This window comes from Portunus trituberculatus, chromosome 31, assembly GCF_017591435.1.
Source record: "Portunus trituberculatus isolate SZX2019 chromosome 31, ASM1759143v1, whole genome shotgun sequence".
Lineage (NCBI taxonomy): Eukaryota > Metazoa > Arthropoda > Malacostraca > Decapoda > Portunidae > Portunus > Portunus trituberculatus.
In genome coordinates this window covers 4,847,937-4,865,622 of record NC_059285.1, presented here as the reverse complement: position 1 = coordinate 4,865,622, position 17,686 = coordinate 4,847,937, and the positions used below count along the sequence as shown (strand labels likewise).

General features: G+C 38.3%; 1 protein-coding gene across 2 annotated transcripts in view; it reads right to left on the bottom strand.

The window, feature by feature from the left end:
* Positions 1-17,133, bottom strand: part of LOC123511245 (5'-3' exoribonuclease 2 homolog) — a 51,600-nt gene extending 34,467 nt beyond the window's left edge. For both annotated transcript variants that reach the window (XM_045266957.1, XM_045266958.1), the window contains exons 1-12: positions 16,975-17,133; positions 13,631-13,807; positions 13,319-13,496; positions 12,952-13,103; positions 12,230-12,461; positions 11,710-11,913; positions 11,203-11,300; positions 4,179-4,361; positions 3,382-3,500; positions 1,410-1,601; positions 923-1,237; positions 367-523 (exon numbers count right to left, since the gene is read on the bottom strand). In XM_045266957.1, coding sequence (XP_045122892.1) covers positions 367-523; positions 923-1,237; positions 1,410-1,601; positions 3,382-3,500; positions 4,179-4,361; positions 11,203-11,300; positions 11,710-11,913; positions 12,230-12,461; positions 12,952-13,103; positions 13,319-13,496; positions 13,631-13,807; positions 16,975-17,049 — 2,082 coding nt within the window. In that variant the 5' untranslated portion in view covers positions 17,050-17,133. The remainder of the gene's footprint in view (positions 1-366; positions 524-922; positions 1,238-1,409; positions 1,602-3,381; positions 3,501-4,178; positions 4,362-11,202; positions 11,301-11,709; positions 11,914-12,229; positions 12,462-12,951; positions 13,104-13,318; positions 13,497-13,630; positions 13,808-16,974) is intronic.
* Between the last annotated feature and the right edge of the window lie 553 nt (positions 17,134-17,686).

The window sequence follows — 17,686 nt, the reverse complement described above, 5'->3', positions numbered from 1 at the left end:
TTCATTTTATTGGTTTGTGGTGGAAAAAAAATTTTATACCAAATATATTTTGTTCTCAAATAAAAGTTTCTTTTGCCAAGTGTACATAAAGCTAGAAATTTTGTGCATTGTACAAGTGATGGAAACAAAGTGACGGTGCGTATAAAGCCAGAAACACATTGATTGAGGTGCACAGTAAAAGAGGACCTCTTTATTATAAAACACATGTCTTTCTCTGTAAGCCTTGAAAATACCCATCGTGAGAGCAAAACCTTTCAGAATAAAGGCCCAAGAACCATGACATGGATCTTTCATATTTCTGACTGACATAAGGAAGCTACAGGAGAGACAGAATAATTGGAGTGGATTGTGGTCAAGTGGACAAACCTCATTCTCTTCATCCATGCCCATCTGGTAGAGATCTGAGAGGCTGGTGAAGGCCGGGTGCTTCACACTGACGTACAAGCAGTCATCGCCTCGCTTGTTGCGTCGAATCTCTTCAGGAGTCAGCTGATCATAGACTTCATCCAGTGCATTCTTTAATCTGTTGGTAGTAAAAACAAACTTCAATATTTCTTCAAATTCATATTGGCAGAAGGAATTAATAGTATGTGATGAAAGAATTATGACTTAAAATATTGAGTTATTAGTGCTGAATTATTAAGGAGCTAAAAAAAAAAAAAAAAAAAGATATGACAAATTTATGGATAGGGGTGATAGGTGGATATATGTGAGAAGGTTTCACTGCCACAGTTAGGCCTGATGGCTCCTTGCAGCTCTCATTATTTCCCTGTGTTAACTAAAATGTCCTGCACAAAAACTGGAGAAAGTAATGAATCTGTCATGTACACAGTATTCATAACAACACATTCACCTGTAGTGATTCTAAATGTAAATTCAAGGCAATACAAAAGATTATCCGTAACATTCATCCTTAACTTACCGCTTCTCATCAACAAATGGAAGAAGAGCAACACCTTGCCAGGCAAACTTCTTCCCATTCAAATCAATCTTGAAATCTTCAGGGTAGAAATCAATGATGAGAGACTCTGGATCCAACATCAACTCACCCCAGGGTTCTGGCACATGGGAGCGACTTCCAGCAGGGAACACACCCATCAGCTGCTCCAGGGGATTGAATGGTGTCCCCAGATTGAACTTTGTATTTGCATTGGCACAGTTTGTGAAGTCAGAGGCAAATGGTGCATAGTGAAAAGGGAAATACCAGTCCCATGACACACATCCCTGGTAGTAATATCTGGAAGAAAGGATGGATAAGTCAGAAAAGATATAAAAAGATGATAACTTCATACTTACAAAGTGAAGCAACCTTACATGCTCCTAAAGAATATAAGTGGTAAATTTCATTAGAACTGGTCTACCAAGAGAACACTGTCAATCCCTGCAACAAGCCTCACCAAACCACTTACTTGAGGACCCAACACAAGCCTCGAGCATATTCATCAGCAACGTTCTTCCGGAACTTCACGTTATTGGGCAACACCCCAAACTTGGATTCATAATAGCGGTCTTTGGCTCCAGGCTCATACAGTCTCACTTCATCAGGGATTTCCTCCTCCTCCTCCTCCTCCACACTGTCGATGGACCGCTTCACACCACGTCTGGCCATCCAGTGCAGAGAATTGAATTAATACCAGGACCAAGCCATTCCAGTAGTTACTCAGTATCCAAGACCAACCAAATTCTACTCTTAAAAACATATGTCACATGCCAAGGAAGTAAGATGGTAAAAGACATTCAGCTCAAGGAGATTTGGCTTTTAACACAACATTAGTAAACTGACACTGGGGCATGTTAACAAAGAAAACTTGACCATCTCTACTGAATATCTGTTTTCCTTCACTAATCATTCAAACCATAAATCTCTTAAAGAAAAAAAAAAAGCAGCAATACGTTTCTTATCAATTACCATTTTAACCCCTTCAATACAAGAAAGCGTATTTTGCATCCTCAGAGCACTCTTGACATATCCAAGGATGCGCATGCTGTGTCATGGCTGCATTCTGCTAAGTTTTTCTAAGATACTGTACAAGATCTTTCAGAATGTAGGTCATACATAATACAATGGCTTACCTGACTTTCATTATTACTACAAAGATGTACCAATGTGCCCTACTGGCAACAAATTTATTTTATTTATCTATTTTTTATGGAACCAACACATTAGTTTACTAGAAAAAAATATTTTTTGTTGTCATCTTTAGAAAATGGCCAAGAGCAGGCAAACTATATATTTTTCTCTAAAATTTGCACGGGTTTATTCCATAATGTACATACTTATCATGAAAAATCACTTGCTATAATCATTATTTCCATTCAGAGAGAGAGAGAGAGAGAGAGAGAGAGAGAGAGAGAGAGAGAGAGAGAGAGAGAGAGAGAGAGAGCTGGCTCTGAGTCAGGTATCCCCCCACCACCTCCAAGCCCAGATACGGTGCCAGGAACCATATCTATTGCCTGGAGTGAAGAGGTTAACAACATTGTGTCATTCTTAAAGAAAAATGGTTAACCCTCTTTGCAAATCACTTTCTCTTTCTAGCTTTCCATCAGAATACAAGTCAGTTAGTAAGAGTAACATTCTGTTCCTTAACCTCTTCATTCCAGGCAATAGAAAACGACTCCCAGAGCAGTATCTGGGATGGGTGGGGATGGCAGGATATCTGACTTAGAGGCAATTCTTTCTCTTTCTTCTCTACAGAAATAATGATGGTAGTAAGTTATTTTTCATAATAGATAAAAATTTTTGAGAAAAGAATCATAGTTTGCCTGCTTTAGGCCCTTTTCTGAAGACAACAAGCAAAAAGAACCATTCATTTTCATGGTAAACTAATCTATTTCTTCCATAAAAAAAAAAAAAAAAAAAAAAATATATATATATATATATATATATATATATATATATATATATATATATATATATATATATATATATATATATATATATATATATATATATATATATATATATATATATATATATATATATATATATATATATATATATATATATATATATATATATATATATATATATATATATATATATATATATATATATATATATATATATATATATATATATATATATATATATATATATATATATATATATATATATATATATATATATATATATAATATAATTATTCCCAGCAGGGAGCTTAGTAGTTATCCTGGCATGAGCAAATCATACATCTCTGTAATAATGATGAACTTAAGTAAGGCATTGTATCATATATGGCCTCCATTCTGAAAGTTCTCTTACAGTAAAAAAAACTCAGCAAGACGTAGCATGTGCATCCTTGGATATGTCACAAGCGATTCGAGGATGCAAAATACTTGTCCTTGTGTTGAACTATACAAACTGTACAAACAAACACTCACCCTGCACCGCCTCGGTTCATGTTCTTGTACCGCTGCTCCATGATGGCATCCTTGGCTCCATGGGCTACTGAAGTTTCTCCAGCCTTCATCACGCCTAATGCTCCTTTTCCAGTTTCATTCTGCTCAAAATAGAATATACATTAATTATTTCAATATACAGAGACATAATGATCAGTCTTGTGCCCACCTCAAACAGTCCTAAATATTAACTCAGCACCTCCCTTTTAACCCCTTCTGTACCGGAATGCATTTTTACTATGAGTTTTGTGCACCATTATACCATTTTATTGATATTAGGAAAGGTGTATGGAGGTCAGAAGATTAATGGCCACAGTCTTCACTATTTTAATCCGCATATAAGTTTCTGAAGGTGTTTAAAGTTACCAAATAGTAACCAGAATGAATATGGAAACACGTCATGGTATTGAAGGGGTTAATAGAGTCTGGTTTTCTCAGCTTATTCTTTCATTCTTAGACACACAGGTGTTTACAATCATCCATCATGCCTTATCCAACTGATTTTCACACAATGCAACATTGAATCTAACTCTCTTCACTGTTTCTATTTCATCTATATCTCAACCTACAAGGCATTAACTACATGCAAACAAATTCTATATTTATCAGTATACCAAGCAGGCAATCCTACACAGATTAAACAGACCATGCACCACACACTCAAGTCAATGACATTCATCACCCTGTCATTCCCTGGTGGAAAGAGACCACCAAACCACACCTGAAGAGCTTGGACATAGCAGTGCCAGCCATTCACTTCCACAGCAAATTTTACAAACCTTAAATCTATTTGCTGCTTCTTTTTCCATTCTCTCATTTCTCTTTTTTGCCTTATCTCTGGCTCTAAATTCTAGTTCTCTTCTCTGCCTGTCTCTGAAGATCTCATCCTCCACTTTACCAAGATTTTGCAGGATCATCTGGACACGCTTCATATTGGGCTTACCACTGTCTGTCAGCCAACCCTGAGACAGAAGGAAAAACTCTTAGAAGAGTGTATGCAACCAACATTTTATACAACCAATATTTGTTCAACAATGATAACAACCATGTTATACTAAGCCTTCAGACCCAAACACAGGTGTGTGTGTGTGTGTGTGTGTTTCACTGTTTGATCTGCTGCAGTCTCTGACGAGACAGCCAGACGTTACCCTACGGAACGAGCTCAGAGCTCATTATTTCCGATCTTCAGATAGGCCTGAGACCAGGCACACACCACACACCGGGACAACAAGGTCACAACTCCTCGATTTACATCCCGTACCTACTCACTGCTAGGTGAACATGGGCTACACATGAAAGAAGACACACCCAAATATCTCCACCCGACCGGGGAATCGAACCCCAGTCCTCTGGCTTGTGTGTGTGTGTGTGTGTGTGTGTGTGTGTGTGTGTGTGTGTGTGTGTGTGTGTGTGTGTGTGTGTGTGTGTGTATGTATTTACTATTTGTATTGTATAGGGTTTGAGCAGGGCTCATAGTGTCCTGTCTCAATTTATCCATTTTTTTTTTTAAAGTTATGCATATTATGTGCTGTAACAACTTCATCACTCAATGAATTCCACTTTTCCACTATTCTATGTGGAAAAACTGCATTTTCCAATATCCTTCACACACTGTGTGAGGGAGATACGCTGTGCCGGCTTTTCCTCCCTTCCTAAACTACCTTGCCTTGGTAGTTACTATACGCTCTGCTGGCTTCGTGATACCCCAAGGTCGGCCCTTGTTAAGTTTGGATCTCCATTACCATGAGGCTTCAGTACCACGAGGCTTTGCTACTGGCCTTGGCTCCTCCCTTTCCAAGGCTACAATTGGATCTGGGTTTTGAAGCCAGGACAGACACCAGCACACCATCCTTTGGTGAACACCTTGCCTCTCTTCAAGTTGGTTCCTCGTCTCACCGGAAAAGAAGCCAGCCTGGGCTCCTGCTGCTTCTCTCCATACCTCCACCTGCTACCGCTGTTGTCTCCCTGCTGCAATCCAGCTCCTGGACTTCACCTCCCAGCTTAGTGCTGAGTGGATCTTCACCGGTGCACCCAACTCCAGTGACTCAGCACGTCATCTCCTTGCACACGACAGCAGTGGTCAGGTTGTTTATCATATTGTCTCTTTAGTGTTAATACACTCATTCTGTTCTGTGTTGTTTTCCTTTCCAAAAGGGCTAGTCCAATTATTCCTGGCTTAACAGCATACATTTTTAGGGCGAGAGATCGTGGCCTCCCGTTTTCCCTCACACACTTCCTCATCCTAATCTTCTTTACATGTCCTCTTGTCCTTCTAGCTTCTTCTGTCAGCAGCACCAGGTCTTCTTTGTCTACTTTTTCAATGCCATTTACTATTTTATACATTGTTATTAGGTCTCCTCATTCTCTTCTATCTTGTAAGGTTGGCAGTCCCATTTCCTTCAGCCTTTCTTCATATGTTAGGTCCTATAGTTCCGGCACCATCTTTGTAGCTATCTTCTGGATCCGTTCTAATCTTCTTATATCTTTTTTAAAACTCAGTGACCACACCACTGCTGCATATTCCAGCTTACAACGTATCATGCTCATGATAATTTTTTCATCATATCTTGTCCATGAATTGAAATGCCAATTTAATATTAGTCAACATTTTATATGCTAATCCAAATATCTTACTTATGTGTTTTTTGGGGTTCAGATTTTCCAGTATAATAACTCCCAGATCTTTTTCCTCTTTAGTCTTCATTATTTGTTTCTCTCCCATCAGATAGTTCCATACCAGTCTTCTTTTACTTTCCTAGTTCCATTAAGTAACATTTCTTGACATTGAACTTTTATTTCCACTTCTTACTCCACTTGTATATTTTGTTTATATCTTCCTGCAGCAGCAAACAGTCCTCTTGGGTTTTAATTACTCTTAGCAATTTTACGTCATCAGTAAACAAATTAACATAACTTTACTCCATTTTGTATATCATTTACATATACCTGAAACATAACACTGACAATTGTGGAACTCCACTTGTTACTTTACACCAAGATGAATATGTATCCCTGATCACAGTTCTCATCTCTCTGTCCTTCAAGTAATCCCTTATCCAATCTAACAAAGCTCCTCTCAGTCCTCCTATGCTCTCTAACTTCCAAATTAGTCTGCTGTGAGGGACTTTATCAAAAGCCTTTTTTATGTCCAGGTACACTGTGTCCATTCATCCATCTCTACTCTCCAGTCCTATTATTCTTGAGTAGAAACTTAACAAGTTTGACACACATGACCGTCCTGTCCTGAACCCAATGTCCGTTCAATATAACTTGTTCTTCATCCAGATATTTAACCCATTTTTCTTAGATAATAATTTCACATATCTTCCCCACAACACTTGTAAGTGACACCAGTCTGTAATTTAATGGCCCAGTTGATTTTCCTTCTTTGAATATTGGGATTATGTTGGCTCTCTTCCATTCTAGTGGTATTCTCCCTTCTTTTAATGAACCGGTAACCATTTCCTAATTGGATCTAGCAGCTGCTCTTTACATTAGCTTAGTGTCCAGCCTGATACACCATCCAGTCCCAATGCTTTTTCTGACATCCAAATTATCTACTAAGCGTTTCAGAGAGTTTGAGGGCACGTTTTTCTAGAATAACTTTGTAAGGAACACGCATATCATTATGAAATTTTGCCACAGTGTATTTGACACCCTCCCCTAATATCCCAATGTGTCATGAATTGTAAACAGTATATAATAATGGCACTTCTCCCTCTAAAAATAGGAGAAAATCACTTATCCCCCACGAAGAAACGGACAAGTGGTGAGAAATGGTAACGTAGAGAGAGAGAGAGAGAGAGAGAGAGAGAGAGAGAGAGAGAGAGAGAGAGAGAGAGAGAGAGAGAGAGAGAGAGAGAGAGAGAGAGAGAGGGGAGGTAGGGGAATACATAGACGGGCTGTTTGGTATGTCTTCCCTCCTTTAATAATTTTTTCTATTCTTTCATTCTTCTTCATCTTACTATTTATAAATTTGTAGAAAAGTTTGGGTTCATCTTCACTCCTCACACCACATCTTCTTCAAAGTTTCTTTCTTCCTCTCTCCTTACTCTAATATATTCATGTCTCGCATCCATATTCTGGTGTCTGTTGTTTTCATTTCTCTGCTTTTAGAGTTTCTTCCAAGCTTTATCTTTTGCTTTTTCAGCCTCTATACATCTGGCATTGTACGAAGCGTGTATACAGTAATACTCTACTTAATGAATGTTCATTTAACGAATTTCCGGTTTAACGTACTATATAAAGTTAGACCAAAAAGTCCGCATAACGTACAACCACATCCGTTTTAGCAAATTTTCTGGGTTTGAATTTGCCGGGTGAGGGACCGAACGCGGTAGTTTCGCTGTGATTGTCTGGCTCCCCGCCTCTGTCTCTAGCGCTCCTGGAGCTGGATCCAAGATTCTTTAACGTCAGAGCAACTTCTTGCATCAAAATGGCATCCATGAACGCTTGGAGGGACGGTGACAAGGTTGCTATCAGGTTGCTCTGAGGTTGCTGGGAACACCACCTCTGGAGGTGGTGTTACTGTCTTGTATATGCATTTATGTTCACAAAACAACATTTCTATAAGCTTCTTACAAACCTTGCCCCCAAGAAAGGATTGTTTTGTAATGCATAAAGTGAAATCTTACATGGAATACCAAAAAATAAAGCAGAGATGAGATGAGCCACAGACAGCGGAGACTCGCCACTCAGCCGCTTCTTCTTCTTGTGACCCTTTGCTTGCGTGTTACTTTCATCATGATGTTTATGTTTCACTCCTCTATTGCCTGCTATAATGGATATCATATCTTAATATTCATATACGCTCATGCCATGAGGATAATCTGGACTCCGTGGCACTGAGTGATAGTGAATTATTAATTAAATACCGCGATATTTCATTAATAATTCACTATCACTCAGTGCCACAGAGTCGAGGTTATCCTCATGGCATGAGCATATATGAATACTAAGATATGATATCCATTATAGCAGGCAATAGAGGAGTGAAAACAAATATCATGGGGAAAGACAACACGCAAGCTGAAAGGGTCACAAGAAGCAGCTGCCGAGTCACTGCGAGTCTCCCGCTACATCTGTGGCTCATCTCATCTCTGCTTTATTTTTTGGTATTCCATGTAAGATTTCACTTTATGCATTACAAAACAATCCTTTCTTGGGGGCAAGGTTTGTAAATGCAAGAATGTGAGAGAATTTGTATGTAGCTCCTCTATCTTCCAATGACTCATGACATCATAAAAGTAGTGGTACACCGGTGGCCCAATATGCTGCCAAACGTATATATATATATATATATATATATATATATATATATATATATATATATATATATATATATATATATATATATATTTTTTTTTTTTTTTTTTTTATCCATGTGGTATGTTGGGGATCAGCCCAGAATGCATCCCCCCCCTATTTCCATTATTTCCCATGGGAAAATTACATCCGCTTAACAAATTTTTGCTCTACAAACAGCTTTGACACCCCATCCTTTTCGTTAAGCGGAGTATTACTGTACTTTTATTTACTCTATAGATAGGTACATATTTCTCCACTTCTTCATTGTATTTCTGTAGGAATATTTTCATGTTTCCCCTGTATTGTCCTTCCATTTGTAATGTTCCTCCATTCAATACCAGAAAAAAAATTTCTTAACTTATCAAAATCACTCTTGCATAATTTAATCTCTTTTTTGTAGTCTTCTCTGTATCTTACTCATCCTCTTCCTGCATTTCCAACACTAATGTTACATGATCACTTCTTCCCATTGGACTAAAGTACCATATGCTGAGAGGGGGCCCTGGATTCTTAGTAAATATTGGTCAGGCAATGATGGTTCTTCTTCCCTTCTGTACCGTGTTGATTCTTCCACCCACTGATCCAGTGTATGTACCATGGTGAACTGTGACACCTCCTCACTCCACTGTCCAGCATTACCCATTACTTCCATCTCTCTCCAGTTTAGTCTTTTACAGTTAAAATCTCCCACTAATAGTATTTTTCCATCTCTTATCATATTATCTAGGAACTTAATCACCTCTCTTTGCATATCCTGTGTTCCTCAGTTCCCCATGTATTTGTCTCAGGTGGCACATACATAACTATGATTTTTCTTTTTTCAATTCCTGTTTTGATTGTTACTCCTATTACTTCCACCTTGCCCTCACCATATTGCACTTCCTCTACACATATATTATCACAAACCATTATTAGCACTCCTCCCGCTTTTCCCTTCCTATCTCTTCTCCAGCTATCATATCCCACTTCCTTAAAGCTAACATTGATCTCTTCTTTTAGTTTTGTTTCTACTATGCACATTACACCTGATCTCTTTTCTTTCAGATAATTTATATTTTCTAACCTCCAACACATTGGATAACAACCCATCTATATTAGTATAAGTCACTCATAATTTCTTGCCTCTTGCATGACCTCCTCCTTCTTCCGAAGATACTACTTCTTTAGTCTCATATCTAGAACCCTCCAGTAGAAATTAATTTTTTCAATCTCCGTCTGTGTGTGTGTGTGTGTGTGTGTGTGTGTGTGTGTGTGTGTGTGTGTGTGTGTGTGTGTGTGTGTGTGTGTGTAATTTCACCATGGTCGCCTGCTGGTCACCCAGCCAGTCTTTCCCATTACGGAGCGAGCTCAGAGCTCATAGACCGATCTTCGGGTAAGACTGAGACCACAACACACTTCACACACCGGGAAAGCGAGGCCACAACCTCTCCGAGTTACATCCCGTTCCTATTTACTGCTAGGTGAACAGGGGCTACACATTAAGAGGCTTGCCCATTTGCCTCGCCGCGCCGGGACTCGAACTGGCCTCTCGATTGTGACTCGAGCGTGCTAACCACTACACTACGCGGTGTGTGTGTGTGTGTGTGTGTGTGTGTGTGTGTGTGTGTGTGTGTGTGTGTGTGTGTGTGTGTGTGTGTGTGTGTGTAATTCACTGTTTGTTTGATCTGCTGCAATCTCTGACGAGACAGCCAGACGTTACCCTACAGAACGAGCTCAGAGCTCATTGTTTCCGATCTTCGGATAGGTCTGAGACCAGGCACACACCACACACCGGGACAACAAGGTCACAACTCCTCGATTTACATCCCGTACCTACTCACTGCTAGGTGAACAGGGGCTACACGTGAAAGGAGACACACCCAAATATCTCCACCCGGCCGGGGAATCGAACCCCGGTCATCTGGCTTGTGAAGCCAGCGCTCTAACCACTGAGCTACCGTGTGTGTGTGTGTGTGTGTGTGTGTGTGTGTGTGTGTGTGTGTGTGTGTGTGTGTGTGTGTGTGTGTGTGTGTGTGTGTGTGTGTGTGTGTGTGTGTGTGTGTGTGTGTGTGTGCAGCAGCCCTATGAAGTGTTTGCAAAGTCATTTAATACAAGAGATAAATGAGTCCAATAAAGTGAAAACAAGTGAACAGCTTGAGAAATATAAATGAATGAGACATAACTGTAGATGAAGCACCACAAATAAAATAAATTCTTATATCTGCAGGATGGATAATAATGGACACAAATATAAAATAACATGTCCAGAGAAACCAAAGTTTACAATGTCCAAATATATTATTCAAATAATTTCATAGGTACTTTTTATCACGAGTCTCAGAATAGTCCTGTAGCAACATGTAGTGTTGTTTAGTAGATTTCTAACAAATATTGGCAAGCATAAGAGCAACATCTTTTCATGAGCACTGTATATAAATAAAAGTATATAAATATATAAATAAGTAAAGTATCAAAACAACTAAAATCTTTTCACAAGTTAACAACAGCAATACTTACACCTGTTTTATAGCAGCAGTCTTTGTAGAGTCTAACCAGTCGATCAATTGCATTTTCTCGGATCTCAAGGGAAGGTAAGTGAGGCAAGAAGTCATTGCCTGCAAAATGTTGGATCGGCAATTAGAAACCACCAGAAGATTCTTTCAAAATACATCTTCAAATTATCTGATTAATATTATAACTTCCTACTGAGACTGTCACCATTTGTACACTGATTCTCCTAATACAACATCCATCCATCCAATTTTGTGATCTTCCCCTTCTCCTCTTTTATATTCATCACTCTCTCGAATCAATCCTTCCTACACCCTTGCCATTCAATCTCATCATGCTTTGCTCTTACACCAGTCATTCCTTACTCTCCTAACCATCCTTACCTCAGGCAATCTATTAACTTCATGTCTGGTTGAATGAGATATAGTTTCAGTTCTTTAAAGATCTTACATGAGGTACAAATACCATCAGCACATTCTGACACAAAACAAGAACTCTCCTGAATCCACTTACCCACAAAGAAACACATGAACACCCAGTCGTCAATTGCACGATCAAAGTCGTACTTAAAGGGAAGATTTGGCATCTGTAGCTCCCTCTCCAAATATTCTCGCAATACATTAAGTCTTACAAAGATGTACTTTGTCTCTTCAAACACCTTCTCTAGCTCACCTTCACCATCGGCTGCTACACCAACACACTCCTTCATCTCATGGCCTGTTGAGGGAATGTTATGCTATCAATTGTTACAGATATAATTTTTACCAAACAAAAAAATGGTGTATGCCATACGAAGCTAGTTATTAAACACGAGTCTTTAATTAGGATTTTAACAGGAATTGTGATTTTACTTCTCTATGGCAACAAAAGAAAGATTAAGATCAGTTACTGAAGAAATATTAGATAACTACACTTATTAATAAACAAAATTTTGAAAAGTTATTCAAAAAAAGAAAAAAAAGATAAAGGATTGTCTTGCAGAAAAAGACGACATACAGTTCTATGGGAGACAAGAAAAACAGACGTGTCTCACCAAGTTGGCCACAGATATCACATGGTTTGGGTTTGTTTGGTTTGAACTCCTCCCTGATGATGGTGAAGTTGACCTCGTGGGTAGCCAGGCCCAGCATGATGAGGTCAGCGTCAGCGCCACACAACACATGCTGGGTGTCTGGGTCATGGTCTGGCTGTGCTCGCTGCTTGCGGATGAAGTCCATGATCTTGTGCTCTCCCTCACCAGGCACATTGGCATCAGAGAGGATCACCTGCCCAGATGAAAGATGTAAGTATGGACTGGAGTGTTCTTCCTAATTGTAAATGTTATGAAGTCACCTTTATGCAGATGAGTGGAGGGTGGTAAAGGATCTACCCTAAAAGCACATCAATCACCAAATGACAGAGATAACATTACAAAATAGGTGGTAAGACTAATCACATACTGACCTAGCTTTGAAATTAAGTAATCAGTTATAGAGGAAAGCAAAGCTAAATAACAGATCTGAGTAGCACTGTAACTTAATGTAACTTTTATATAAGATTCAGTTTCTTAATTTCTCATATGTCATGATCTATTTCATTAGTGCATTTTATTAGTTTAATACATAAGAGTAGACAACAAGTTTTTACAATGTTTATTGTATGTGCAAGTACTTGATGAATAAATCTTCAATCATTATTGTTATGAGATTATGAAATAACTTCAAAATAAATTAAAATTTGGCAATGAAAAGAGCATAACAATCCAGCTTGACTGACCTTTATTCCCCTCCAGCCTGGATCATTGTTGAGACGGTCATGAATATAGTAATGGAGACACTTAGAGAGCCTGTCCATGAAGGGAGTCCCAGGAGTGATGCAGTTTGAGTCAAAATGTGACTCTTTGGGCTTCTCAGGAGGGACTTTAAAGCCTGAGGAATTAAAACATTTGTATGATCATATAAATATGCACAAAGTCAGTCACCTGCAATGATAGGTAATATGCACAAAGCCAGTTACCTACAATGATAAGTAATGTTCATGTTTCCCAGAAGTTGTTTTCTAAGGTCATTGGCTGCATTCAAACACAATCCTAAAACTCACAACCAGATATTATTTTCACTAAATACATAACAAAGCAACTTACCTTTCTCAAGCATTTCTTGTCTTATACGAGCTACTTCTGCTTTCTTTTCTGCAGCCTCCTTGGAAGCTCTGAACCTCCGAGACCTCTGCTGGTTCATCTTGGCGCGGGGAGCCACGCCATCAATGGCCATGTACAAGATCTTTCGTGGACGAACGATGGCAAAGAGACGGTCGATGCACTGAAAATTTTTGAAGGCAACTTGAACAAACATATCAGTGTGCCTACATCACTTGTGTACCATGTTACACTTCTTGCTATTGTAGTAAATGATAAAGTTGCATAAATACATCAGGTATGAGTTATGATATTCACCTCAAATATTGCCTCCATCATCTCATCTTCATTCTTTGGAGCAGGTCTGTCCTCTGGATGGGTGCACGGATGGATAATGCCATTCATATCAAGGTAAAGGTTGTCAAATTCAATGCCATTGGGATTGGGCTTTGAAGTGTCCTGGGGTATGAGTTTCCCATCGTCAGTGTTGTATTGCTGAAACAACAGGGAAGGTATTTTAAGTAATCCACTGGTAATAAGCTGAAAAACATTTTAGTAAAAGACATGATGCCTTTCTTTTCATAAGTTGGCTTCCCTCCCCTAAAACCTCGCTCTCCCACCACTAGGTCCCCAAGCTTGCTAGTCCTGGAGGAGTAGCAACAACAGAATTAAGATGTCAATATTGGTAAGATTTCAACAAAACTAAATAAAAATAATAAATAAATAAATGAAATGTCCACCAAATTAAGTTAATAAGCAAACAGAAAAATCATGCATATGTATTTTTTCAAGTTCTGGTGCAGAAGGTGGACATATTGCCCATCTCATATATATATATATATATATATATATATATATATATATATATATATATTTTTTTTTTTTTTTTTTTTTTTTTTTTTTGGTAAGAGGGAAGACCCACTAAAGGCAACAAAAATTATGATAAAAAAAAAAGGCCCACTGAGGTACTGGTCCCCAAACAAGTTGAATAGATAATAATTACAAGGGCACTCAAAGGATGATTAAGGAGTCATTTTTACCAGCCTTACATGGGGCTGAGTTGCCTATTTTTTTCAAAAATCTTCTGATATGATTTGCAAGACCTTAATGCAGTACCACAACTTTCCTGAGATATTGAGTTATTCTTGAGATATTCATGCAATCCAACATCATGTGTAAGCTACTTGTAGGCCTAGTTCTTGAACTGTCCACCACATTGCTTGCCTCAATGAAAGCTACAACCTCAAATTATAACATCAGGCAGGATTTCAGGAATTGCACTCCAAAGGGTTGCCTCCTTAGTAATAATAGTTATCTATTTTATTCTTTATGCATTAAATTTATTATAAGTACAGTGGTACCTTGAAATACGAGCTACCTGAGATACAAGTTTTTTTTAGAAACGAGCTACGATCTTTTTTTTTTTTAAGAAAGTGGTTTTAATTACATTTAGTGTTAACGTGTGAATGGTGCCTGCATCCCTTCCTCCCTCACTCCTCTGCCATTCACCACCATTAGCCAAAAACATCTGTCTCCAAAGTGAGACCACTAAACAAACTTCTGCTTTTGTTTTACATATTTTTATACATTAATAAAGTATACATGTGTATGTAACTGAAAAGACAAAATAAATTTCTTCCATCTCTGCCTACCTCCTCTACTGATGCTTATTTAAAACTTTATTTATTCTATGAAGTCTTTTTTTTTTTTTTTTAACCTTAAGGCTTATAGCGCCTGTAAGGTCATTTGAAGAGTGCGTAGGAAGCGCTGTTCAGCTTCCGTCCATTAGTGGCACAGGCAATTTTATCTATAGTAGTACCTACCCATATTAGGGCCCATATCACCACCCAAGCTCATCTTGGGTGTAACCATCTAGAACCTGGGTATCATGGTGAGATGTAGGCAACTTTACATGGTTATCAATAAACTCTTCTGTGATCAATAGAGTAGCCAGTCTTCTGTGGGTGGCTTTATTTGTACACTCCAGCTCATCGACAGATATAAGTGAGGGTGGGAATGCAGTAAGGTAATGTCCCATAGAATGCATCCCTCTAAGATAAATATACATACTACCTTATAAAAGTAGTTATCTATTTATATTCTCTTTTGCAATGTTTCATTATGTTTCTATACATCAATTATTATTTATAAATACCTTTTTCATCCCTAAAATCAAGTAAAAAAATTTTGGTGATCTTTCTAGGGAGGCTGGAACAGATTAATGGCATTTCAGTGCATTTCAATGGGGTAAAAAATGTTTCAATATGAGCTCCATCATGGAACGAATTAATTAAATTTGTATCTCGAGGTACCACTGTACAATAAAGTTAAAGATGATGACATGAGTTAGTATTGCAAAATTATTTGGGTTGGTTCCCCAGGTGGGACAGGGGGTTACTGTCTACAATCAGTCCATGTCAGTAGCACAGGACACAACTACATGTTGTGGTAATATACTCAATGTTTATGAAGTTTTTTTTAAGTGCTCAGCTATCATTAACTCAAGATTGTTTCAAAAGATGACAATATGCCAGAAATAGAAATCAGCAAGCAGTTTCCTTAAGTTTTCCTCTCTCCCCTTCTTGTTGCTGTTTACATTAATAGGGCATTGAGTTCTGTGGGAGATCGTGGTGTCTATAAATCATGTCACAGACGTCCAATGAGAGCCACCATGCAGATAGTTACTTATTATAGATTATTTATGCATCATGGCAGAATCAATCATGGAACGTCGACTATGGGGGCTCCAATAAGAGCCCACCATACCAAGTTACTTAAAGTATCGCATGGACACCCGCTGCTCCGACTGATCTCAGCCTTCTTTTGAGTTCTATCGCCACTATATATACCAGAAACACTTGTTTGACTTGTGTGTGCTTCATGGGTTGATTTTGCTTCCAAAAATTGATTAATGCCAGACATTTTTATGATTTCCTTGAAGGGCACAGCGTCCTGTTAGGAAGGGGAGGTTGTGACAAGCATTGCTGTATTATTTATGAGCAGCGTTGCTAATGCTTTGCTACATTTTGCATACAAGTTAAAATAACGTTAGATCAGGGTCTGGTTAGTAACAGAAGGGAGGAGTTCAAAAATATCGCTAAATGTAGCAGATACAGCCACAAATGTGGCATTTCGTTAGCAACACTGATGACCTGCACAATTCTATCAAATATACAATTTTCTCTTCCATAAACGTTTGAAACCGACAAAAAATTCCCTATTTTGGCTTTCCCAACCCGAAAAACCACTTTCCCTCAAGGTGTCCAAGCTTGCTATTCTTAATGAGGGGGGTTGGTGGAAAGAGAGAAAGGAATTGTTGTAAATTTTTACCAGGACGAGTTGATACTCAACTGCTTAGCTACCCAAGACCTTAGCAATTAAGCAACTATACAATGGTAATGGGTTACATCGTGTAGGCCTGCTGGTCCAAGTCCACAATGAGCCGTCGGAAGCATGAATCACAATCCTGACCTAACCCTTTGATCTTCTTGTCTCTAGCCCAGGTAATCATGCTTAGCCTCTCCTCGTGGCGTCATAATAATAAAAAAAATAATAAATAAATAAATAAATAAATAAATAACAAAATGGATCCAGAGTAGTGAATCACATCAATGACAACCTATATATCCCACTCATTAGTCTTCCTGTTCACTTCTGCTTACCCTCTCCTCATGGCACTCGATGATTACAGAGGCGTATTTCCTCGATAACCAACGAAAAAATGCGGGGACTCCCATCCTCGCAAGCTAAACAGCTACACAGCCACAATGCACGGCGTCCTCCACACTCTACCACACTGCGCCGCTCCACCAATAAATACACCTCACATTATGACTTTCCCTCTAACTGCATCTTCCTAACTTCCACTATTTTTGTTCATTATTATAAAAAAGATAATAACTGTATTTTTTTCAAACTTAACTTATTAGTTTTAGGCTGTAATTATATTTTTGAGTGTTAAATTTTCGTAATTGCATGATTCAGTTTTGGTGTAAATGAGTGTTTTCTTGCATAAAATTTACAGTAAAATTAATTTTCTAGATTTATTAAGTTATATTTTAGTGTTGTGGAGGTACAATTATACTTTATTGGTGGTGGTGGGTATCATAACACAAGCCTGGTATAAACAATGCCGGAACTCGCGTATGTAAATAAATAATAACGCAACGAGCTGCGTGAATACCGCGTCTGTGAGAAGTAGACAACTCGGACAAGACTCAGATAAAGAAATATCTCACTAAAAATCGAGGAATAAAGTTGAAGGAAAAAAAAATCTGAGAAAAATTAAGCATCCATCTAGTATAGGAGAAGGATGAAGAATAGACGATTAGGTTTACGTAATATAGCTACCCTACAAGAACAGCGGAGGAAATA